Consider the following 22,697-nt stretch of genomic DNA (forward strand, 5'->3'; position numbering starts at 1 on the left):
GTGTGTTAAACAGTCTTTGACAACACACATTCGAAATGTTCAAATCCCGCGGGTAAAACGCGCAGCCGAAACCAACTTTTTCCTTCTTTCTTACAAGCACCTTCTACTAATTCCGTCATATGTTTGTATTCTCATCACATTTTGTTTGTTTTTTTTTTGTTTTGTCTGTCGTCGTCTAACGAAAGATTTTTTTTTGTTTTTTGTTTTTTGTTTACGATATAAAATTCTCGCGCACTTGAAGAAAGTGCTCGTTTAATCGCTAACAGCACCACACAGGAGGTCGAAGATGAGACTAGACAAAAAAAAAAAACCAGGATGGAAAGAAACACGTACGATCTTCTTCTTCTTCTTCATGTGAGAAACGAGACGTTTGATTACCGAATAAGCACGCGATCGATTTATTTATTATACTGGATGATAAAAGTGGCTATGGGGGAATGGATGTTTGCTCGCTATATCGAAAATCGACACAAAAATTCCAACAAAAAGTTACAACATCAGGCACATCTTTGCATCTCGTTGGAGAGAATTTTACATATACAAAGCTTACACATCTCAGGAGAAATAAAAAATAAAAGAAAAAAAAACCAAAAAATTCGATTATTCCGATATCGAGTCCTTCGTCACTTATTGCGCAAACAAATTGTGAACAAACGAAGAATGTTTATTTTCAAACCGTCATCGAGAGGAAAAAAACTCGAGTTTCCGAGTTTTGAAAATCCAAGTTCGTTCTTTGAAAAAAAAAATAAAAAAAAAAAAAAACTACTTTTTTGGTTCTTACAATTAATATTTAAATCTAATCAATTTTCAATATTCAATTTTGTTTTTTTTTTTATCTACGTCGTGTATTTCTGACACGGTTTATATATTTCGGAAATTGACTTCAACCTCCAAAATGCAAAATCATAATCAGAAATAAATGAATTGCGGGATAAAACGCTGAGCGCACAATATTATATTAGCGTATATAATAATATAATAATAAATAACGATTTCACGCACGTGTGTACTTGTAAATGTGTATATTTTATGTATGTTAATATCACAAATACATATTTTCACAGGAAATATATTAGCATATATTTTACATACGCTCGTATTGGCAAATATACGTACTCACAGTCGTTATATTTTTACTTAAGATAAAAGTAACCAAATTTACGGACACTTTTGCCACTTTTTATTTTGATAATTCCAAAAATAAAAGTAATATAATTTTTTTTTTTCATATGATTTTTATGTCCTACTAATATATTATGTAGAATCATAATTACATATGAAAAATTATATTACATATTTATTCTTATTTAAGAAATTCGTAAAAATAACACGACGATAAGATTTACGCTTTAATTTAACTTATTAAAATAAAACTAAAAGAGAAAAAAAGGCTTTTTTCAAATGATGCGAAACACGATCGCACTTAGAACTGAATACGAATGAACGCGTTCACGTGATAAACGTGTCCGGAAATCAATCCTTTTATCTTATTAGCGATTACATCTCTTCATCAACATTATCTAACAGAATCTCAAAAAACTGTCGAAATCCAAAAAATTTGGAAGTTGCTTCAATGCCGTATAAATGACGGTTATAAAATAATAATTAAAAAAAAAAAACAAAACATACACATTTGCATAAGAACTGAACTTTTTCATAGTTTTGTTAAAAATAGTAGAAAAATATTCACGAATTGTAACATGCGAAACTTGAGCCGAAAGTTTGGTTTCGCATTTATCCGAGATATTTACAACTCTTGAGAGAAAAATATATATGTAGTATTCCACAAATTTGTGTTAATTATATCCTCATATTTAATTTACATATAAATAAACAATATTTATATTAAATTTTTTTCAATTTTTGTCTTTTTTACTTTTTATATCTGAGAGACGGTTTGAAAATAATTTCCTTAATTGTCGAAATTATACGCAATATTGCTCGAGTTTTTTTTTTTTCCCAGGCAAATATCAAGCACATATAAGGGATATACATCTCCTCTTGTCTTTTTTCGCGTTACCCCATCACACATTGGTTTTTTTTTTTTTTTTCTGCAGGATTTTACATCTTAAGATAACGACGATGACGGTAGTGCCCGATGACGGTTTGGTTTAATTAGTTGACGACATAGTTTTACTTTTTTTACGTTTTCTCTTACACAAAAAACACAGATCTTGATCTATTATGCGATCGTTAGACTTATTTATGGTGTATATGTATATCAAGTACGAGTTTCAAAATCTATCACGTAGTACAAAGAGATGATGATGATTATGCGCTATTTTAGTTTATTAAGTTGTATCATAATACCAAGAAATATCAAGACTATAGTTACTATATATTTAATTGATTCGGAAATATGTACGACCAAGATCGCTTTAGCCCCAGAATCAATGAAATCAGACTATTTATTTAGTGTGAAGGGAATAGGGGATGGGCAGGATATCGGTAATAATTGTGATAGTATTGCTGGGGGGTGGGGGGAAAGGGAGACAAGGTGCCGGTAATTTTTAACTCGTTCAAGTGCAGACTTACAGAAGGACGTCATGAAGATTTGGCGATCGGCGCCGATTTTTGTTGTTGTTACTGTGTTTGTTGTTGACAATTCGCAAAAATCTCGCGATTACGTATCTTCCCCTCTCTAATGAAGTTTCTTTAAATACTTTTACATCAAAAATGTAATATGAAAAACTCAATCGCGCTGCGTCGACACACCAAGCCCAAGATCTATCAAATAACACCTCGTTTCGAATCTCGTTTTCTTTTCGTCTATCCGAAGAACAGTAGTGCGAGTTGAATCGCGTAAATTAGAACCTCGCCTGAATTATTCTCGCGCGAGCCTGTGACTTAACCCGTGTGACCTCGTCGCGCGAGTAAAGTATCCGCGCGCGAATATAACACCACCCGCGTCCACCTCTCCGGTAAAAACCTCGCCGTTTAATCGAGAGAGAGAAAGAGAAAGAGAGAGAGAGAGAGAGAGAGAGAGAGAGAGAGAGACAGAGAGAGAGAGACAGAGAGAGAGAGACAGAGAGAGACAGAAAGAGAGAGACAGAAAGAGAGAGAGAGAGAAAAAAAGATTGCTATACACTTGTCACATGTGTGCTGGCTCACATCACTCACGCGCTTTCTTACAAATTCATTATTTTTTTTTTCCTTCTTTTCTGTTTTTATAATATAGCTACGGAGAGTTCTATTCTTTTTTTATGTTTTAAACTCGCCTTAAAAATACAGTTCGGAGAAAATAAAGATATACACATAGTACAGGTACTGCCGGTTGGGTGCGCAAACGACGAGTGCGTCATGCGCAAAACACACCAGCGGCAAAAAACGACTTAACTATCTAAGGGCCTAAAAAGATTCTTTCCATCAACTTCGTTACCTCGTATTAACGTTTCGTGACCACCCCTCTCTCATCCGCGCGCGATTATCCTCTTATGTATATTATTTTATTATAATTATCATTATCGTTATTATTTTATTATTATTATTATTATTATATTATTATTAACCGCCTGATTCCCTTCGTCATCATTTACAGGTATTATTGATTTATTTAGTGCCTTGCAAATGTATTTGGTTCTTTAAATGTTAAATTGCACAACAGAGTCGTCTAACTAACTCCGCGTGATGTGTGATGGCACGCGTACGAGTAAACATTTTTCACAGTTAGGCAACTCTATATGTAATGATTCAAGCAATTTTTTGCATTTACACAATATGTTTGACAATATGCTTAGATTAGTCATTACGTTTAGTTTTAATATATCGAGTGTAACGAAACGCGTAAAATAATCACGTGTGTGTGTGTGTGTGTGTACGTGTACGTGTGTGTGTGTGTGTGTGTATGCGAAATATTAAAAGAAATATTAAAAGAAAGAAAGAGAAAATTTCGATTCCGGAAAGTTTCGTGTTGATTTCTGCTGAACGACAAACAACCACTTCATCATAACTCTCTCTGTGTGTGTGTGTTCAAACTCATGTGGTGGGGTTACGTTAAACTGCGTGTTAAATACATACGTGTCCAGACATTGCGTTCCGATGACGGAAATAAAACTTCGACCCTTTAGATAACAAGAAAGTCAGAAAACGTATACGTCAATTGACATATTCACAACTATTAATTACTTTTTATACATTGCTAACGAGCATCGGTTACTCCTGCATATATCAAGTTGAGCTTTTCACCTTAACCGAGAACACACTTGATGCAGCGATTGGCGTGAACGTTCAGGACGTACAACAGAGAGTTCAATCTCTCAAACTGCAAAACACTTCTTTTTTTTTTCTTTTTTTTTTTTAACTAAGCTCCTCAGAACTTTCCTTGGAACTGTCTGTGTTCTTCTGCTGCACACATCACTCAATTGATTAGCTTTTTTTTGTTTTTTTTACTGTCGCGTTATCCCTTGTTAAATGCGTCCGGTTACGTTTTCCAATTGTGCGGATGAGCTCTCGGTGGTGCCTGATTGTTCTGCGCTTGGGACGCTTGCGATGGAATCATGTCGAGCAGATACTGACGTTGGAGATCGGCGGCCTGTCGTTGCAACTCGACAAGACCCTTTCCACCGGCGGCCTGCGCCATTGCTAGCTGATACGGATACAATATCGAGGTAAAATGCGGCATCATGTGAGCGGGGAGAGGCTGATGCGGCGGTAAGCCCGCTACTGGATTCTTTGCCAATTCTGAAATCAACGGGAAAAGGATTGATCGTTGTTTCGCGCATTTTATCTGACGTAAATTTTATTATCTCTAGAATTTGATGTCGAGAGACAAAAAAAACTTGGACTTTCAACGAGCAAATATCAGGTAATTTTGTGTGATATAATGAATATATATTAAGCGACAACGATTTTTTTTTTATCCGGTAACTTTTATTCAACTTTGTAATGCCCTCTATTGTATATAAATGCATGCAAAATAAACATATTTTACATATTCAAGCGCGACAAATATTCTCTTACGTAATGCGCAATCTAAATGTCATATTGATGTTTGCGCAATTAATTCAACATATTTCTTCATACAACTCTTGTATAAGAACATTTTTAATATCTCGAACAGTTTGAAACGAATCAGAAAAAAATTGAGAGTCCTACTTTACTTTATGAGAAATAGATTTTGTGTCTTTACCTCTGAGCAACTGTTGCTGCAAGGCTGCCGCGGCAGCTGCATGCGCGTTGAACTTCCCGCTTTCAGTCAGTTTCATCAAGGGATGTTCCGGCAACTTCGGCGCTGGAGGTGTCGGCGTCAACGTGGGCGCGGGTGGTACCTGCGGCGGAGGAGCAGGCGGTGTGGCCACTCTTCTTGTAGGAGTGGCTGCTTTAGGAACTGGTTTCGGTGCCGGAGGATCCGGACTCGGACACGGCGCTTGCGCTAACCTTTGCTCTATTTCTTGCTCCTGCTGCAGCGCCTTCACGAAAGCAGTTTTTAACCTGTAACACACAAATTTCATTAGATCACCGGTAACAAAGCTGTAAGTGTAAAGAAATAGTAAAAAAAAAATCCAAAATTCCGTCAAAGTAAAGAGTGTTACCTTGATCTTCTGTTATATCATTAACATTTTTATACATTGACGGACAAACCGATACCTACCTATTCATAATAACATACCGATTTGTATGCTCTGCTTTCAATGCTTTCTTCACGTTAGTTGTGACGCAGTGCTCGCATATGACTCTCGGATCACGACCTGCCGCCGGCCGTTGGAAGGTCGCGTGTTGTCCTCTCGGACTGTCCTTCTTACCGCCAGCCATCGGTTTTTCCCATTTCCAGACTGGCGTGAAGTCCGTCTTGCACTGCGAGCACTCGAAGGGCTCGGGAGGCGGCGGGACGGCCGGTTCCTTCGTTATGAAGTCGACCACGTGCTCCAAACCGACCAAGTATATGAACTCTGTGTTGGAGGGGTTTGGCACGAAGTGCATCTCCGGAGGCGGCGGTTTCGGCGGCGGTATTTGCAACAATGTCTTCTCGAGCTGTTTCCTCAGAGCCATCTTCGCGGCCGCTTGACGTTGTGCGGGCGTTTCCTCGCGTGACGTTCTCTCCTGCAATATCAGAAATACGAGATTACACCTCGTTCGTTGCAACAGGCTGGCACAGCTTTTTACATACAAGACAAGTATCTCGAACAAAATAATACGTATAAAGCATAGAAAATAAGAGCACAGTACTTAGATAAATCAAACACAACATTTATCGTAGCGCTTTTCCAAAAATCTAGTTTTGTGCTCAAAAAAAAGAAAAAGAAAAAAAAACAGATAATGTGTTAGACTGAAGAGATTTGGCCATACTGCACGTTGAGTTATACACTGAAAAGATTTAATATTATTATTTCTCATATGTCTATGTTTAATTATGTTTAATTATATGTAGTATACATATGTGCATATATGCGCACATATTTATTATTATTAGAAGAAATCGTTAGAAGTAAAAAGCGTAGACAGAAAATGAAGTTTAATTGAAAAAAAAAACACAATACAAGATGCGTGAATATGATAAACTGAAAAACAAAGTTCGATAGAGCTGGGTTTTGTGCGATTATACAGAATGAAGAAGCATTACACATTGATCGACGAATGAAAATATACCTGTTCCGAATTCACAGGTGTGCTTAAGGATGCGGTGGTTTTATTTTCTTGTGATCCAGCAAGCAGCTTTGTGTTTAAACAAACACAACAATGAATTATATATATATAAATTGTTTATAAGAAATTAGATAAATTACTTAACACTTTCACGGCTTAAGTAAAATTTGCGTAATGCGATCGCTCGTGTCATGTATATATCTACGGATCGCTGTGATTACGTTATGTAGCGGTGAAAGTGTTAGCAAAACGTTAACTCTTCTTAAAATTATTCCCATTTAAGAATGGTCAACGACTTCTGACTTTCTTAAGCTTTTCTAAACTACAATATCATAGCTGAAGAAAGCTCGTAATAAGAAATGTGTAATAAAATTGTGATTTGTTATACCTTACTTACTTGATGCGCTGGAGTTGGCGTTGGATCCTTCGTGGATCTCTCTGTTCTGTCTGTCGGCGCGTGATAACTAGACACAGTCGACGCTGCCACGGCAGGTGGTCTTCCTCGGGGATGAGGTGGCTGTGGTATCACCATGTTCGGCGGCATCCCCGTGCTCGAGATAGTGTTTCGACCAGCATTGGGAGGCAGTACCAAGCCGGGGGGTGGAGCGTGTAGACTACTGCTTCTGCTCGGTGCGGGCTGACCTCTAAGTAACGGTGGCGGCGCTTTCCCTGTTCTGTAGATCAAAATTAATAATCGTTTTATTCGACTTGACGAATCAATGACGTACAACTATCTCATCATCCTGAACAATATAGTGACAAAGTTTTTTTACCTGTGGGGCACCTGCTGCACCGCTACCGGCGGCGGTAGTTTGCTGGGTCCCTTGCTCGGCACCGCTGCGATGTTCTCCTTCAGCTGTTGGGACTGACGCAGCTTCTTCAGTAGAACGAGTTTCATCTCCTCCAACTTGAGCTCCTCCCGATACTTTCTGAGCGACCTTTCGCGTTCGGCCAACTCGTCCGACGACAGTTCCTTGATTGGCAGCATCGGTGGCATATCGCCTGTTTAACGTTTGACATAATAATAAAAGCGCATGTTAAAAGCACATTTAATTAAATTATTTCTTCAAAATTATTCTCTCGATAATCACGAAACAAAACAAAAGATTTTACAACCTTCGTCGCTGTCCGACGCATTTCCATTTAAATAGCCGTTCATTCTGGATTCGTCTGGACTTTCCGCGTAACTCCTCTCGATTCTCGGTCTGAGATTGCGTCGCGGCTTGCGATCGTCCCCGTGCGATCGCTTGGGCGCCAGAATACCCCGCGCCGCGTTTTGTATGTTACGTGCTTCCGGCAAGTTGTTCTCCAGATTGGAACTAGCGGAGAAATGGACACCCAGGTCCAGAGGAATGTCTCCGGAATTCACAGAAAGAGACGGAGAATTGCGTCTACCGCTGCTGTTGAGAAAACACACACGCACGCACACATACGCGTATGCAGAATAACGATCTACCAGATCTTGTGGAGGTGTGTATGTGAGTTAAACAAAACTGTGTGCGGTAAAAAAAAAAAAAAAAAAAATATATATATATATACATTTACATATGTCAAGCTAAGAAATAAGAACAACCTTCTTCATCCATCACACAACGAGTGATAACAACATGATACTGATAAGAAACTCGCTTGGATTAAAAAAAAAAAAAAAAAGCGGTATTATCATTAATTACCATTGTACACTGCTGTATTTTTCACTTTAAATTTATATTTCGATTTCGCGAAAAGATCACCGGAGGAAGAAAAATTACCGCGAGCATATAAAAATTTTCTTTCCGCAATTTCTATTATAATCGGACTTAAATTTGTTCTTCGTTTTCGCGCGCAGATAAAACACCGCGGTGCGATAAAAATAACAAACGTCTAAATAAGCGTGAAAAAAAACTTGAAACGAACGACCGTACCTGATGCTCAAATCCACCACCGAGTCTCCGTCCACATCCATGGCCTCCATTTTTTTTTCCCCGTTTTTTTTGACAGCGGTCACTCTGCAATCAAACAGGGCGCGCGTGAAGCCGATCAACAGGCACAACAAATCTCAAATCTCCCGGACGATGTGCACGCGTCGTTTTAAAAACCCGCGCTTACGCGTTCAGATGCTTTCGGAGATGATAATCGGTTACGCCGCACAGTTAAAACTCGCTCCGCTCGCTCGTTTTCGCGATATGACAAACGATGACGAGTCGCGTTCTCCGCGTTTACAATGCAATTGGGTTACCGAATCTCTCTCTCGCTCCGGCGCGCATTCTCGTACGCCGCTCGCGGTGCCCGCCGTCTCGCGGCCCCGAACGACGCCCGGGATTGCCGAAGATTCGCGAGAGAGAAGGAAAGAGAGAGACAGAAAGAGAGAGAGAGAGAGAGAGAGGAAAGATCGCGCGCCGATAATTGGGAGCGCGCGAACGCCAGAGACTCTCGCGCGAGAAACGCCACAGGAAAAGCCGCCCGCACGTACGCGTGAAAGAAAACAAAAAAAAAAACAACAGAAAATCGCAACGAGGGTAGACGACGACGACGACGACGACGACGCCGCCACAAATGCGACGAGGAAGGCAGGAACGGAGAGAGCGCGAGAAGAGCGGGCGATCGGCCAATATCTGCGGAAGTAACTGTCCTAACCTAACTTCCACGAATTTAAAGGCGGACTGGATGGCGTATTCAGCGGGCAAATTCTCGGAGGATTGGGAATGGAACACGTACACGCGTAACGAATCGAGCTGTGGTGGACACACAGATGGTGTAAATTACGTTTTGTATCGACGAGGCCCGACGAGAGGAAGACGACGACTTTAACGACGACGACGACGACCACGACGACGACGACGGTGACGGTGACACGACAACGACAGGACCCACGTACGCGATTATGTTCCCTGAGAAACCCGGCGGGAAATCACTCTCTTTGCGCGCGCGCGCGCGCGCGTCGCTTTTTCGGCGGAGATGCACCGATGCCTCTCCGCAATTGAAGAATTGAATTTGATGCCCTCGGAAGTGGCGTCCCGACACAATGGCAGCTAAGCGTAGCGGTACAAGAGAGTAGGTAGGTTGTGCTCGAGGGGTGGAGGAAGAGAAGGAGACGGGGGGGAGACAGGGGGGTCGGGGCGACGAGAGGGGAGGGGAAGAGGAGGCAAGCGCGCGCGGGACCCACCGGTGGGGGAGGGGGCACGAGAGATGTATACACAGCGCGCGCGGGGAGAGGAACGGTCGCACATTAATTATTTCTCCTCTCACCCCTACTACGGGGCCGCGCGCGGCACGCTAGCCGCTCTCACCCACACACGCGACCGCACATCGGGAACGGGCTAGAAACCAATTTCTCTCTTTCTCTCAACCTGTATGTCCGTTTCTCTCTTTCTCTCACACACATTCTCTCGTTCTCTCTGCGCGTCGATCTGTCGTTCCGCGCGCACCCCCCCTTCCCCACTCGCTCTCTCGCCCTTTCTCGCACTTTGCGGATTTTCCCGAATTTCGTCTCCGTACGTGTTTCCCTCTCCCACTGCCACCCTCCCGGACGGTCGGTCGGTCGCTCGCGCGCCCTTATGCCCTACGGGAAATCGATTTTTCGACGCCAGGGTCCCCACTGCCGGCTGCAGCGGCGGCGACGGCGACGGCGACGACGACGACGACGACGATGACGACGAAGACGACCACCGCTGGTCGCCGACGACAACACGGATGTGGCGATCGCTTTTTCGGCGGTTCGTCATCTCATCCAAGAAATTAATCGCGCGTGAGAAATCAACCGCGCGCGTGCATTTCGCGCTCTCGATTTGTTGAAACGCGTAAAATCGCCGATTTCATCGCACGACTGGCGCGATCGCGATATATTTCTATCTCTTTCTATCTATCTATTCCTCTCGCTCGCTCGCTCGCTCGCGCGCGCGTGGATTCTTGTACACGAAACCGATCATATGTCAAGTCTTAGAGTCCGTGTAAGTTTCTCCTCTCTCGGGGATATATCCCCGCTTCGTCTCGCACCGGCATGCGACGCGTCACGTGACGCGCGTAATATTCTCCTCTCGAGAGGTCTCTAAACTCTAGTTGTACGTACGCCGCAAGGATGTCTTTTCTTTTCACCCGCGCGGAGGAGTTATGTCATTTCGCGCGCAACAAACCGCCGTCAGGAAAAACCGACCGTCGTTCCAACAACGACGACGACGACGACAACGCGTTGAAAATTCGATAGCGATGGATAGATAGAGATTGACGGGAGCCGAGGCGACGCGTTCGGCTAAATTTAGAACGACGTTAACAACGAGAGATCGGAGGAAGGAAAAAAAAAAATGATCGCAATCCGCAGAAACTCTCTCTCTCTCTATCTTTCTCTCTCTCTCTCTCGGTGACTCCCAGATTTCGATCGTGTCGCAGACACGCCTTGTCTCGTTTGTTGTATACGTGAGAAAAACACATCGAGAGTTACATAAGATCCGCGATCACTCGTGTTATCAATTAAACAAAAAAAAAAAAAAACAGGAACAGCGTAGCGCCACGGTCGGAATGAGAGATCGATGTTACGTTTGCGAATTCGGAGTTTATATATAATATTATATTACATATAAGTAGCAGCTCGTTCTCGCATGTTTTTCTGTTTTTCTTTTCTTTTTTTTTTTTTTTATCACGCTCGTCGCTCGGCGTAACGACAAATTAGAACAATGCTAATGAAACGGAAATTACGTCTTGAGAAATATATCAGTCTTGAATTTCTGCGAGAGAATTATTATCGAATTTCCCGAAAGAATGACCAAGTTTAATTAACTCGTTGTTAAGTATCAACAGACTCGATCGCATTTTTGCGCGATTTTTTTTTTGTTTTTTTGTTTTTCACATTTCTCATATAGATACGTGTATTTTTTTGAGAGAAAGAGTAAGAATTATATTAACTCTCTTCAACTCCCTCCTTCGTGAAATATAAAACACACTATTGGAATCGATATTACTTAAAATTGCTTTATTTAGTTTTTCCGACCCGTCGATTTTTATTAAATGTGTGCAGCTAAATTTTCACCGAAATCTGCTGCGATGTGCGAACACGTAACGAGTCTAAGTCCGAGAAGTAGCGAACTATACAAAACAACCTCTGGAGGGAGAAAATTATGCACTACCTGCAAGTATATCGCTGCAAGTCGATAGAACGATTTCGGTTAGAGAAAACCCGTTATTCGTGACACAATGGAAAAAGTGTCCGGTTTGAAAATGATTTTGACGTGAATCACTTTTGTTCTCCAGAGAAAATGGAAAAAATAAACAAGGAATTGTCAAAGACAGAAATCATTTCTTTTCGAAAAATTTCCAATTAAAAAAAACATAGAATATTAATTCGCATAAGCTGTAAAAAAAAAAAAAAAATAAGATTCGGACTGAATCGATCGTTTTGCAACTTTGATTACTTAAAAGACAAAAAAATAAATAAATAAACAAATGACCAAAATTCAACTTCTCTCTGTCTGGTAACATTATGCATTTTTTAAATATTACATTTTAATTTTAACAAGATTTTACATATATATCAAACACAAATGTAAAAATACAAAAAAAAAGTACGTGTTTTAAATGTCCGAAGCGAAATATCCCATTATAGAACGTGATCGTTGGAATTTGAAAAATTAAAAAGTATTTACTAAGTATATTCTACTTGTGATATAATTATATCAAATAAGTCATCTAACTTTTAATATCGTTACTCATCGGACCTATATATAGTCTTAATCATCAAGCAAGTGAATTATCATTATAGGTTAGGCGCATACATGACTCCTGAGGTCAAGGTTAATTTTATTTTCAATGAAGTAAATCTCGCTTAAAAAGACTTGTTTGCGCACTTGCGTGCGCAATTATTACATTGTTACGGTACGATGATAATAAATGTTTCAACGCGCACGCATACGTGATGTCGATACGTGCGTCACTTTTCGTTTTTATCTGTACATATACAAATTTACGGTAACACGCGCGAAAAAGAAACAAAAAAAAATCTACCGCGCCCAAAATCCACAACGAGCGAGTACGGCCCTGCACTTCCGCATCCGCCGACCGAGGAAACTTCGCATCTTTTCCGATCGGCGGAGCAGTCCATAAAGAAGACGCGCTGCTTTAACCTCTTTGCGAAAAAGATAAAAGTTTTTTCGTGCCCGTTCGACGGCCACAAGACTTTTTTGAAAAAAAAAAAATACAACACATACCCACTAAGAGAAGGTCGATCGCGGTTAAATCAGCCGCGCGTCGGAGCTGATTGTTCCTTCTGTCCTGTCTCTTCTCGTCACGCTTTTCGTTTGTTTTTTCTGTGTTTTTTTTTTTTTTTTACAAAAATGTCTATCCCTTTGTGACACACTGTGAACGCGAGCCGCACAATAATTAAAATTGTACGGCGTGAAGTCCGGTTTGCCGGTGCGGCTGCACTCTCTCTCTCTCTCTCTCGCACCACTCGGCTCACTTCACTTCACACCTCGTATTACTTCACGAGGAACACAAGACGCGTTAACATGCAACACGATACACCCAACTCCTCGTTGTCGTAGCACTTGCTCTGTTCACCTAAGCGACATGGCGCGCACGCATCACGTACTCGAGGTCAGTGTACACGCGTCGCACTCGGTCACACTTTGTGTCTATCTGTTCGCCTGCTCGCCGAGCGTCGTCGTCGTCGTTGTCGTTACCGCCGTCATTGCAATCGTCGTCGTCGTCGTCGTGGTCGTCGTCGTTCTTACCGGCGGCACGCACTGCTCGCCGAATCGCGATCGCACGCGACGCTTAGCAGGCACATGGCTCACACACCGCCCAAGCCTTATCCTCCCCGTCGTCAGGCGCACGCACGCACTCGCAAGCGTAAAACGTTTTTCTCGAGTATGCCCGAGTTCCGCACGCGTAACGACGACACGGCGACCGAGTTCCCCCGACAGAGGGAGAAATCGCAAGCATGCGCACTGCGCGGACATTAGGCGGCGCGCGCTCGGTTGTTCTCTGTCTCTCTCCAGTCGCGTATATATAAAATTGATAAAATAAATACTTTGTTATACACACACACACACACAACGCGCGCGCGCGCACGCGCTTGCACACACACACACACACAAACACACACACAAGGGATATTATTGTACCGGTTACAAGGAGAGAAATATGGAAAATGGCAGAGGAATATTAACGATCGTAAAATTACGTGTGTTTTAATATTGCGAGTATATAATTATATATATAAAAAAGATTCTTTTTTTAATCGCTAGTTTGTTTCTAGTATATATTTGCGTGCGTCTTTACTTCGTTCTCGAGTTGGTTTTTCTTAATAGCAAACCAAACCACAGATTGCGCGAAATAAAATTTCCGGTCGTAGACTCGGGGAATTCCTATGTGCGGGCGGATTTGTATATATTGAACTTTATCACACATTTTTGCGGAACGCGGGCGGTTGCCGGAGCGACAAAAAGAAGATGGTGAAGAGGAGAGGTAGCAGAGGAGGGGAGGTGGTAAGCCTGCTGTGTTGGCCGCGGACAATTTGCAGCCCGGGCACGCAACCTTGAGCGCAGTTACCTTCCGAGAGCGCACGCGGACGGGGAAAAAAAAAAAAAAAAAAAAACTCGCGACGCCTCTCCGTAAAAATTAACAAGAATGATTCAACATGGCGGCCTTGCTCCGCCGTTTATTGCCCAACTTCTCCTCTTCCCTCGCCTACGCAGAGACTGGTAACCGCTTGCTTGGCCGTCGTTCCCGCGCGTCGCGTTTTCAGATGATTTGATCGGAGGGTGGTGGAGAAGAACCGGGGCGAGAGGAAAAGAGAGAAAAAAAGAGAGAGACAATAGATCCCTTCACCCCTGGAATCCCCGGCGGAGTTCTCGCCGCTCGCGAGCTGACGCAAGGGGGATAAAAGAGTGTCGCCCCGGCTACAACGGTCACAACATCCCTTCTTCTTGATGGATCCTGTGTTGCGTAACAGTTTTGCACTGTTGAAAAACAAATACAATAATACATCTTATCACTACTGGGAAATTTGGTAAAATTAAGAATTATCTGTATCAGACGTGGCCAAAATTTCGTTCTGCTGACAACTCTGTCTCTTTTTAAATGCTACTTTGTTTTTTCCAATAACGCATTTTAATTAGTAAAAGGTATGTCTCTAAAATGTCAGGCAATTATTGACAACAACACATTATTGAAACGGACACATTATTGAAATATCAAAGCATTTTATCTTCAATCGAGTAGAATGGACGTATTCATTTTTTTTTTTTTTTTTAGTTTTATATAATAAAGTTTTTTTATCAATTAAATTGATCACGTTCTTCTTTGACAGACTGCATGTAGGAAGCGAAGAAACAAAAATGTGAAAAGGTCATTTGCAAATCATAGCTATCATAGCTTTCTAAATCTCGCGAAAACCAATGTCGATCATTTTACTGATATCATGTTTTTTTGTAAAAAAAAAAAAGTATTGATAATAAAGATCTTCGATATTATTGTGTCCGAAGCAAAAAATGTTGTAAAAAAAAAAAAAAAAGAATTAGACGAAGAGGAAATTGCGGACCGAAAGTTTGGTCATCTCATTTTGGTCTGATTTTTTGTATAAAATAAAACCACAAATCTGGAGTTGTGTGTGCTTTTATGCCATGCATTATTTATTTATCGACTCATACACGTTTTTAAAAATTGATTCACATTTCCAAAAAACATTTCACATTTCTATTATGTATTACAGAAGTGGCATGAAAAGAAGAATACAGAATTACCTATCGGTATACAATTCTACTTCGGGGAGCTTTGAAAAGTTGAAAGAATACTGATACAGTAGAATAGTTTACACATTTTCGACACGTACACAAAAAAAAAAAAAAAAATAAATGCTCGCTTGTGAGACTACACGGAAATTCTCGATGAATAGAAGTAATAATCGTGTGACAACGCGTTTATCGGAATATAATACGCAGCAACCCGGACTTTTCGCTGCGATGCGGCGGAAACGCAGGAACAACTTTGCACGCGAGTTTGTTTCGACGGAATTTGTTTCTCCCGTTTTTTGAGATATTCGAGGAGACAAAAAATGTCCTTCCGATGATCTTCGCTCTCAAAATTCAACGGAATTTTTACACGATGCGTTTTTTTTTTTTTATTAGTCGGAAAACGAAATACTCGCATTCGCAACACAAAACTCACGTCAGAAGTCGAGAAAAATTTTGCGGCAAGACGTATACTCACGGATAGAACGCTAGGAATTTTCAATCATGCACGAAGCTATCTTTTTCTGCGAGAGACACGTTCGCATCGCGCATGTGTTCGAGTGCAGTTTTGTTTTTATTTTCGTGTAGTCTAAGAACGAGCACGTGACCGAATCGAAAAAACAAATCAATACTTTTCTGTCTCTATAACTATTGTATTTTTCTGCATTCGTACGATGACTTAACGCGGCGACAACGACGCGTTGGTTGTCATTTTCCCCAATGTTAAACAAAAAAAAAACATTTTTTCTCTCATTTCCATTTGTTTAATTAATGCTTTATTATCGATTTCTTCACAACACTCTAAAGCTACGAAAATAAATTTGACAGGCAACAATGGTAAAAATGTTCAAAAAAAAAAAAAAAAAAAAACAAACAAAAATATATATATTTCTAACGAACGCAAATAATTAAAATAAATTTGCGTGTATCCAAGATTTTTGTGCGAAGTCATTGACCGGTTGTCGAAGCGTTAAGTCGAATCCTATGTGAACGAAGCCAAAAATATGAATATAGACTATAATTTGTTATCTACTATTTAATTTTATAATGCATAACGGCACATATAAAAATTAAAACGCGTATCCACGATGACCATCTCGACAATTGACGGCAATAATAATAATAATAATAATAATAATAATAATAATAATAATAATGATAATAATTATAGTAATAATAATAATAGTAAAGTGATAATAATAATTGTGTAATAATATATCGCTCTCTCGAGATGACAATTAAGAGATCACCGCCTCCGTAACAAATTTTCGCGAATATAGATCTCTCGTTCACGTAGAAAAACAATTTACACTAATATGCTAATATACATCTCACTATATAAATTTTTTTTTTTTCTACCGCGCCGTAATATATCCCCCAGAAATAATTGACTAGATCTCGAATCTGTGAAAGGACTCGTGGTTCAAAAAAAAAAAAAAAAAAAAACTAAAAAAAGCGCGATATATTTTCGTGCTCGTGTCATTTCCGTACGCTGGAAGCCCTTTTTGAGAGAAGAATTTTGTATGGGACTCAAAGCTCCGTCTTAGAGCTTGTCAGATAAGCCGTTATCTATCGTAAGACAAATTATGCACTTCGTCTTCTGCATAACGATCGATTCGGGACGATCACAGTTCGTTTTCGTAAAAGCGAATAGATTTTCAATAATAACATCGAATATAAAACTTTCGCGTTATTAAAACATCACGAGCTCTTTCTCTCGTTGGAGGTGGTGCGATCTCTTAATTGGTTTCGAGAAAAAGGTGCGTTCTCGGTTCTTCTTCTCTGCATATATGGTTCCACGGCCACGAGAGTGTGTGCAATTGAAACGCGCGTCGAGGGCACATCGGGGGTACAGCGCGGCTCTCTAACTAACATCGATAGTGCTTGGAAAAAATTAACGCACGATTTTTTTTTTTTTTTTTTNTTACAACGGAGCTCCGTGTTTTTCATCTCGACCGCGGCGTTTTCGTACCGCGGCTGTTCGCGGTCGATCGCGGTTGTTCGTTTCTTTTTTTTTTGTTTCTTATTTTTTTTTGTTTTGTTTTGTTTTGTTTTTTAATTAACGGATTACAACAACGAGCACAAAGAGACAGCAAAAAATTGACCGACCTTTCGCGATCCCTGTATCATCGAATTAAGCCGCGAATAATGAAGAATTTATTTTTCTTTCGTTTATATAAATCGCGCGAAGCCTCTCTCGTCAGCGCGCTCATGCACACTTGTTTTACAACGGGTTACGCATAATAAGGACGAACACGCAACGTACATACATATACATTGTACAATTTTTTTTGTTTTTTTCTTTTAAATCTCGACACTTGCTAAAAGTGAGACAATTATACTCGATAAGTGTATATGCGTGTGACGCGATTGTTATTGGAGAAAAAAATATACGCACACGCACACACACACACACGCACACGACGCACGCACGCACGCACATATGTGTGTATGTGTGTGGCGTAGTTGGTTTTATATTTTCGAAGATGCGATGGTCCAACGTCACAAGCAACAACGAGTGAGACTTCAAAGATTCTATGCGCCGATGCGCGTCGAAAAGGAAACGCCGCTCTTGTGTTGCGGCATACAACACATCACACACAACAACCCTCCGTTTCCCTTTCCCGTGCAACGGAACTACGCCTGAATGAGACTCGTCCTCTCTCTCGAGGTTAATACATAATATACGGAGGACGATCGTTCTCGAAGTCGCTTATGTAGGCTTATGTCCGAAGAAAAAATGTATCGCAGTTAAGACGATTATTCTGTTCACGTAGGAATTTCGAAGCGACTTTTCCTCGGCAGTAACGATTTTTGTCGTATTTTTCTTTTTTTTTTTTTTTTCTTTTTGTCTTTTCTTCTACAATACGCGCGATCGGTATTGTCTCATCGAATTTACTCGCAATCGAACGAGATTTTCGAGATAATCTCGCGGAATCAACGTCGAGGAAAAGTCGAACACTCTTAAAACTCTTATCTCTCTCTCTCTCTCTCTCTCTTTCTTTCTTTCTTTTCCTTTATACATTCCATCAACATTCCAAATTTACATCTTCACGCACAACGCGTATTTTCACAGCACGTCGGTTAATTGGGCGCGCGCGCACGCACGCACGCACGCACGCACGCACGTACGCGCGCGCTGGATTTGTGTATTACATATGGCGTTGTGTAATAAATTAGATATTATATAGATGTGAAAACGGCGCGCGCGTTTTAAACGGAGCCGCCGCTTCTTCGCAAAGATGGAGGGGGGAAAAAGCGTGAAAGCCGACGCTAAAATCGCGACGATGCGTCGTCGCACGACGGCGTCGCCGTCACGGAGGAGCGCGTGACTTTCGCGCGATTCTTCGTCATCATCACAATGTGTGTGTGTGTGTGTATATATATATATATACGATCGACACATATGAGCTGCCGATATCTCGATGCTAAATGTACTTAACAAAAAAACTAAATGCTACAGAAGAATCGACGAGAATTAATTACTTAACAGGGGTTTTTTTTTTTTGTTAATCTTGGTCCGCTTGATCGCGTCGCCATGATTTCGCGTCGTTTTTCGCTCATCAACTCCGTTCACGAATAATGATGACAACGTCCGTTAAAAAAAAAAAAAAAAAACAATCAATCGCTCTTCCTCGCACTCTCGCCAAAAGACGCCTATAAACGGAAGTCTCGTCCTTGTTCAATCTCAAACGCTTGTAGCAAGGCAAAGCACCTTCCTGTGTGTAGTCGGCGGTAAAGTCACTTTTGCTTTAAATCTGTATACTATCTCGAGCAGCAGTGAATTATTAAATACAAAAGATCCAAGTAACACATCTTTTTAATTGATATTTAACAACTCATTTTTTTTCTCTCTCTCTCTCTCTCACACACATAAATTGATTTTTAATCAATTTTAAATCCGTAACTGATTGAAAAAAAGCTAATTGAACGTGGAAAATTGTACGCGATCGAAAAAATTGAACTATTAAATACAGTTGAAAAATAATATAATTCCATGTCTTGAATTATATTTAACAATTCATTTTGTTTTTTTTTTTTCACACACGAATACATCGCCAAATTTAAAACTAAAGTGACCGGACATATATTGCGGGTATGTATACAATCTCCTCGCCGTGATATACGCCACACATTCTCGGAGATCGAGTCTTGGGGGGGGATGATGATGATGATCTTCGGTTTTCACGCGCAGTGTGTGTATGTGTGTGTGTGTGTGTGTGTGTCTTCGTAAATAAATATTAAGCGTAGAATATACATATATATGTATACATATAATAGCGAGATATATATATATAAATACAACATTGTCCGTTTGTGTATATCGGTTGAACTTGGCGAGAGTTTGCGGTTAGCTTTAAAATTTTTACATCCGGAACTTCGCTTTTTTTTATATTATACTCGTTCGCGACGGAAGATTGTTTGGTTTTTTTTTCCGTTTTGTTTTTTATTAAATATTACCCGCGCCGCGAGAAGCTAAGAACTGACGCTCTTTCCCGTTTGCTAAATGGAATTTCTTCTGTTAGTGATACATTTTAGCGATAAAACTAAATCTTTATTCACACATCTTTCGCACGCTTCAACGCGCGAATAACACTCCCCCTTTAGTTTTTAACATTCCCGAAACATTTCGAAACGCGCATTAAAAAACAAAATCGGTCTTTATCGTCGAAGATCGATTTAGCGCATCGGTTTTTCGCGTCAGTTCCACGGCCAACGGCAGTTGTGCGGTTTAAGAAAAAAAAAAAAAAACAAGAAGAAGAAGAAGCTCCGCTTGCGAACACTTCTTCGTGTGTGTATAAGATTCCGCTCTCGCTAGTTTAACACCCTCTCTCGGACAAACGATGCGCCCGGACTGTTCCTACCCTTCTCGTCGCGCATTAACATTCATTCGCCCCGATCCATCGCGGATCGTGCGGCGCGATCAAAAATCGCAATGTTGATCGCGATATAGCGTTTCAATGCTCGCTCGCTCGCTCTCCCTCTCCCTCTCTCTCTTTCTTTCTTTCTCTCTGTTTCTCTCATTCGTCGTTATCGCGTTTATTCGCGCTTTCGTTCTCTCTATCGCGATTGTTCAACGATCGCACGTGTTTTTTTGCCTTGTGGCCGATCTTCTCCCTTGCGACACACGCTCTACGCTCGTTCCCGTCGACTGGAATGGATTGTTACACCTCGTTCGATCATAATTACGACAACGTATTTATCATTTACTCATGCCATGTCTTAAAAAAAACAGCATCGAAAAGCGCAAAAAAAAAAAAAAAGAAAAACAAACGAATCAACGAACTAACGAACAAATCGCAAATCGTATGTTCTCTTTCTTTTTTCTGTTCGTGCGCGGGTGTGTTTGTGTGTGTGTGTGTGTTTGTGTGTGTGTGTGTGTGTAATTCGTATATGCCGACCTCCTTCTTCGTTCTCTTCTATATCGCGTAAAGTATTTTTCGTGTGTTTCTTATTTTTCTTTTGTAGGAACTTATAAATACTACTCGTGGCTGCCGACCGACCCGACGGCGATTGTTTCGGTTCGCGCGGATTTGACAAAATGCGTCTCCGTGTCGCGTCCGTGTCAAAAATTCAAACTATATACACATTATACACACATATCTTGGCTGTATTCCAATAATCTTGTGCGATCTTGGTTTCAGTCGACGAATAACGCTCTATCTCTTTCTCTCATACACACACACTCTCTCTCTCTCTCTCTCACTCTCTGTCTCACTCTACTAAAGTTTTTTTACCTAAATGCGCGCGCTTCGCCGTCAACGGCGGATAATTCAACCGGAGAAGGAACGCTGTATGAAACCGCCGCAGCGTTTAAAAGATTCTCTATATATGGTCGGGGTGAGTCGGGAGGACCGACATCGTGTGTCTGTTAACGAGGAAGTCGGCGAGATGTGTCGGTAAGCGTCTCGAGTTGGCGGGTTTTCTTGTTTCCGGTCCTCGCTTCTCACCGTGGAATGTCGTGGATTGAGAGTCGCGGTTTAAACGGACATATATATGTGTATATATACATATAAAAAAAAGGAGAACTCTCTCTCTCTTCGCGCTGGTCGATGATTCGGAGCCGTGGTGTGTTTTTATGTGTGTGTATACGTATACACGCGAACTTTCTTAATGACGCGAAAAATTTAAGAAAGATTATCAACCACCGATTCTCCGATTTTCTGGCGACAGAACCAAACTTTTTTTTTGGCGAGTCGGCACCGCGCGATATGCGCGCGCGCGCGCGCGCGTTCCAGCGTGGCCGGAAAGAAAGGAAGAAAACTAAGTAATTAAGCGTTTTGCAAAACTCACGTGGAGCGCGCGATCGAGGTGAGCTTGTCGGGTCGTCGTCTGCCAATTAGACCGGGCTATCTCGTCAAAAGGCAGTCTCTCTCTCTCTCTTTCTCTTTCTCTCTCTCTCTCTCTCACGTTTTCACTCCGTTGAAATCGATCATACGCACGACACGAACTCTTCCTCGGAGCATTTTGGGGAGGGTGGGGTTGCGCCACCCTCCCTCTCTCATAAAGTCTCTCAAAGAAATCTTGCGCGTGCCGAGTATTTGGTTGACGCGCGCGCGTGGATTTCCGTTACTTTTCCTTTACTTTCTATAAGTCCTCGTCACCCCTTTTGTTTCTCCCTTTTTCTGATTTCGTTTTTTTTTCCCTATTCTTTACATCGACACTCGCCGATCTCCATCCACCCTCGAACACGCTTGTAAGATTTTCTACTTTATCACAGATGTTTTATTCGCGATTTTTTATATTTCGCCCTGTTTTTTGTCTACGATAATGCCTAACAGCTCACTCGGTAATATGTATTTTATTTTATTCCCGTTTGTGGATTCTCGTCTGGTATATAAATTTCCCTAAACTCTCTCTCGTATTTTTCGCGTGTACAACGCGCGATTTTTAACGCTTTGTCGTTCGATCACACCCGTGTTGATCTCCCTTCTCATCTTCTTGTAAGCGTTACAACACACGTGTTATTGATTCACAGCTCTCTCTCTCTCTCTCTCTTTCTCTCGTCGTCTCTACACACGCAAGAAGACACGATCGCACGCTAAGGCCTGCCTTAGTACAAAAATATACATTCGCTTCTTAAAAAATAGATCTTAGCATTCTGTACTGGCTAGCGTTTTTTTTTTTCGTTTGATATTTTACAGTATTTTGATTTTTGGCAGGCTGCTTTGTGTGTGTGTATGTGTGTGTGTGTATGTGTGATTTTTTTTGTTTCATTAAGGGCTCGAGTTCTCTCATTATAATATCAGCTACGAGAATTGCCGTCGAGTGAGCTCTCACCGTCTCTCAGGGCACACATCTTTTAATACTCCCGATCTAAAACGCTAGCTGGCGCACCATCCATTTTTTGTAGTTTTGTTTTTTTCTCTCGCTTTTGCGACGCGCATATTCATAAAATAGTACGTTGGTTCG

General features: G+C 41.1%; 1 protein-coding gene across 8 annotated transcripts; it reads right to left on the reverse strand.

Moving 5' to 3' along the window:
• Nucleotides 1-1,235: 1,235 nt before the first annotated feature.
• Nucleotides 1,236-13,408, reverse strand: LOC109861060 (transcriptional repressor p66-alpha). 8 transcript variants are annotated; one of them, XM_020440547.1, is made up of 9 exons: nt 12,759-13,408; nt 8,487-8,570; nt 7,699-7,979; nt 7,356-7,584; nt 6,971-7,256; nt 6,586-6,651; nt 5,591-6,039; nt 5,129-5,430; nt 1,236-4,680 (listed from the first exon to the last, which is right to left on the reverse strand). In XM_020440547.1, the coding sequence occupies exons 2-9, from the start codon at nt 8,534-8,536 to the stop codon at nt 4,421-4,423; spliced, it is 1,923 nt and encodes a 640-aa protein (XP_020296136.1). In that variant the 5' UTR covers nt 8,537-8,570; nt 12,759-13,408; the 3' UTR covers nt 1,236-4,420. The 8 variants fall into 8 exon arrangements, with proteins under 8 accessions (XP_020296136.1, XP_020296137.1, XP_020296134.1 ...); XM_020440548.1 differs by having other exon boundaries at nt 6,980-7,256; nt 7,699-7,982; XM_020440545.1 differs by having other exon boundaries at nt 7,699-7,982.
• Nucleotides 13,409-22,697: the final 9,289 nt, after the last annotated feature.

Source organism: Pseudomyrmex gracilis, unplaced genomic scaffold (assembly GCF_002006095.1).
Source record: "Pseudomyrmex gracilis isolate BER0280 unplaced genomic scaffold, ASM200609v1 scaffold_556, whole genome shotgun sequence".
In the NCBI taxonomy this organism is placed as follows: Eukaryota; Metazoa; Arthropoda; class Insecta; order Hymenoptera; family Formicidae; genus Pseudomyrmex; species Pseudomyrmex gracilis.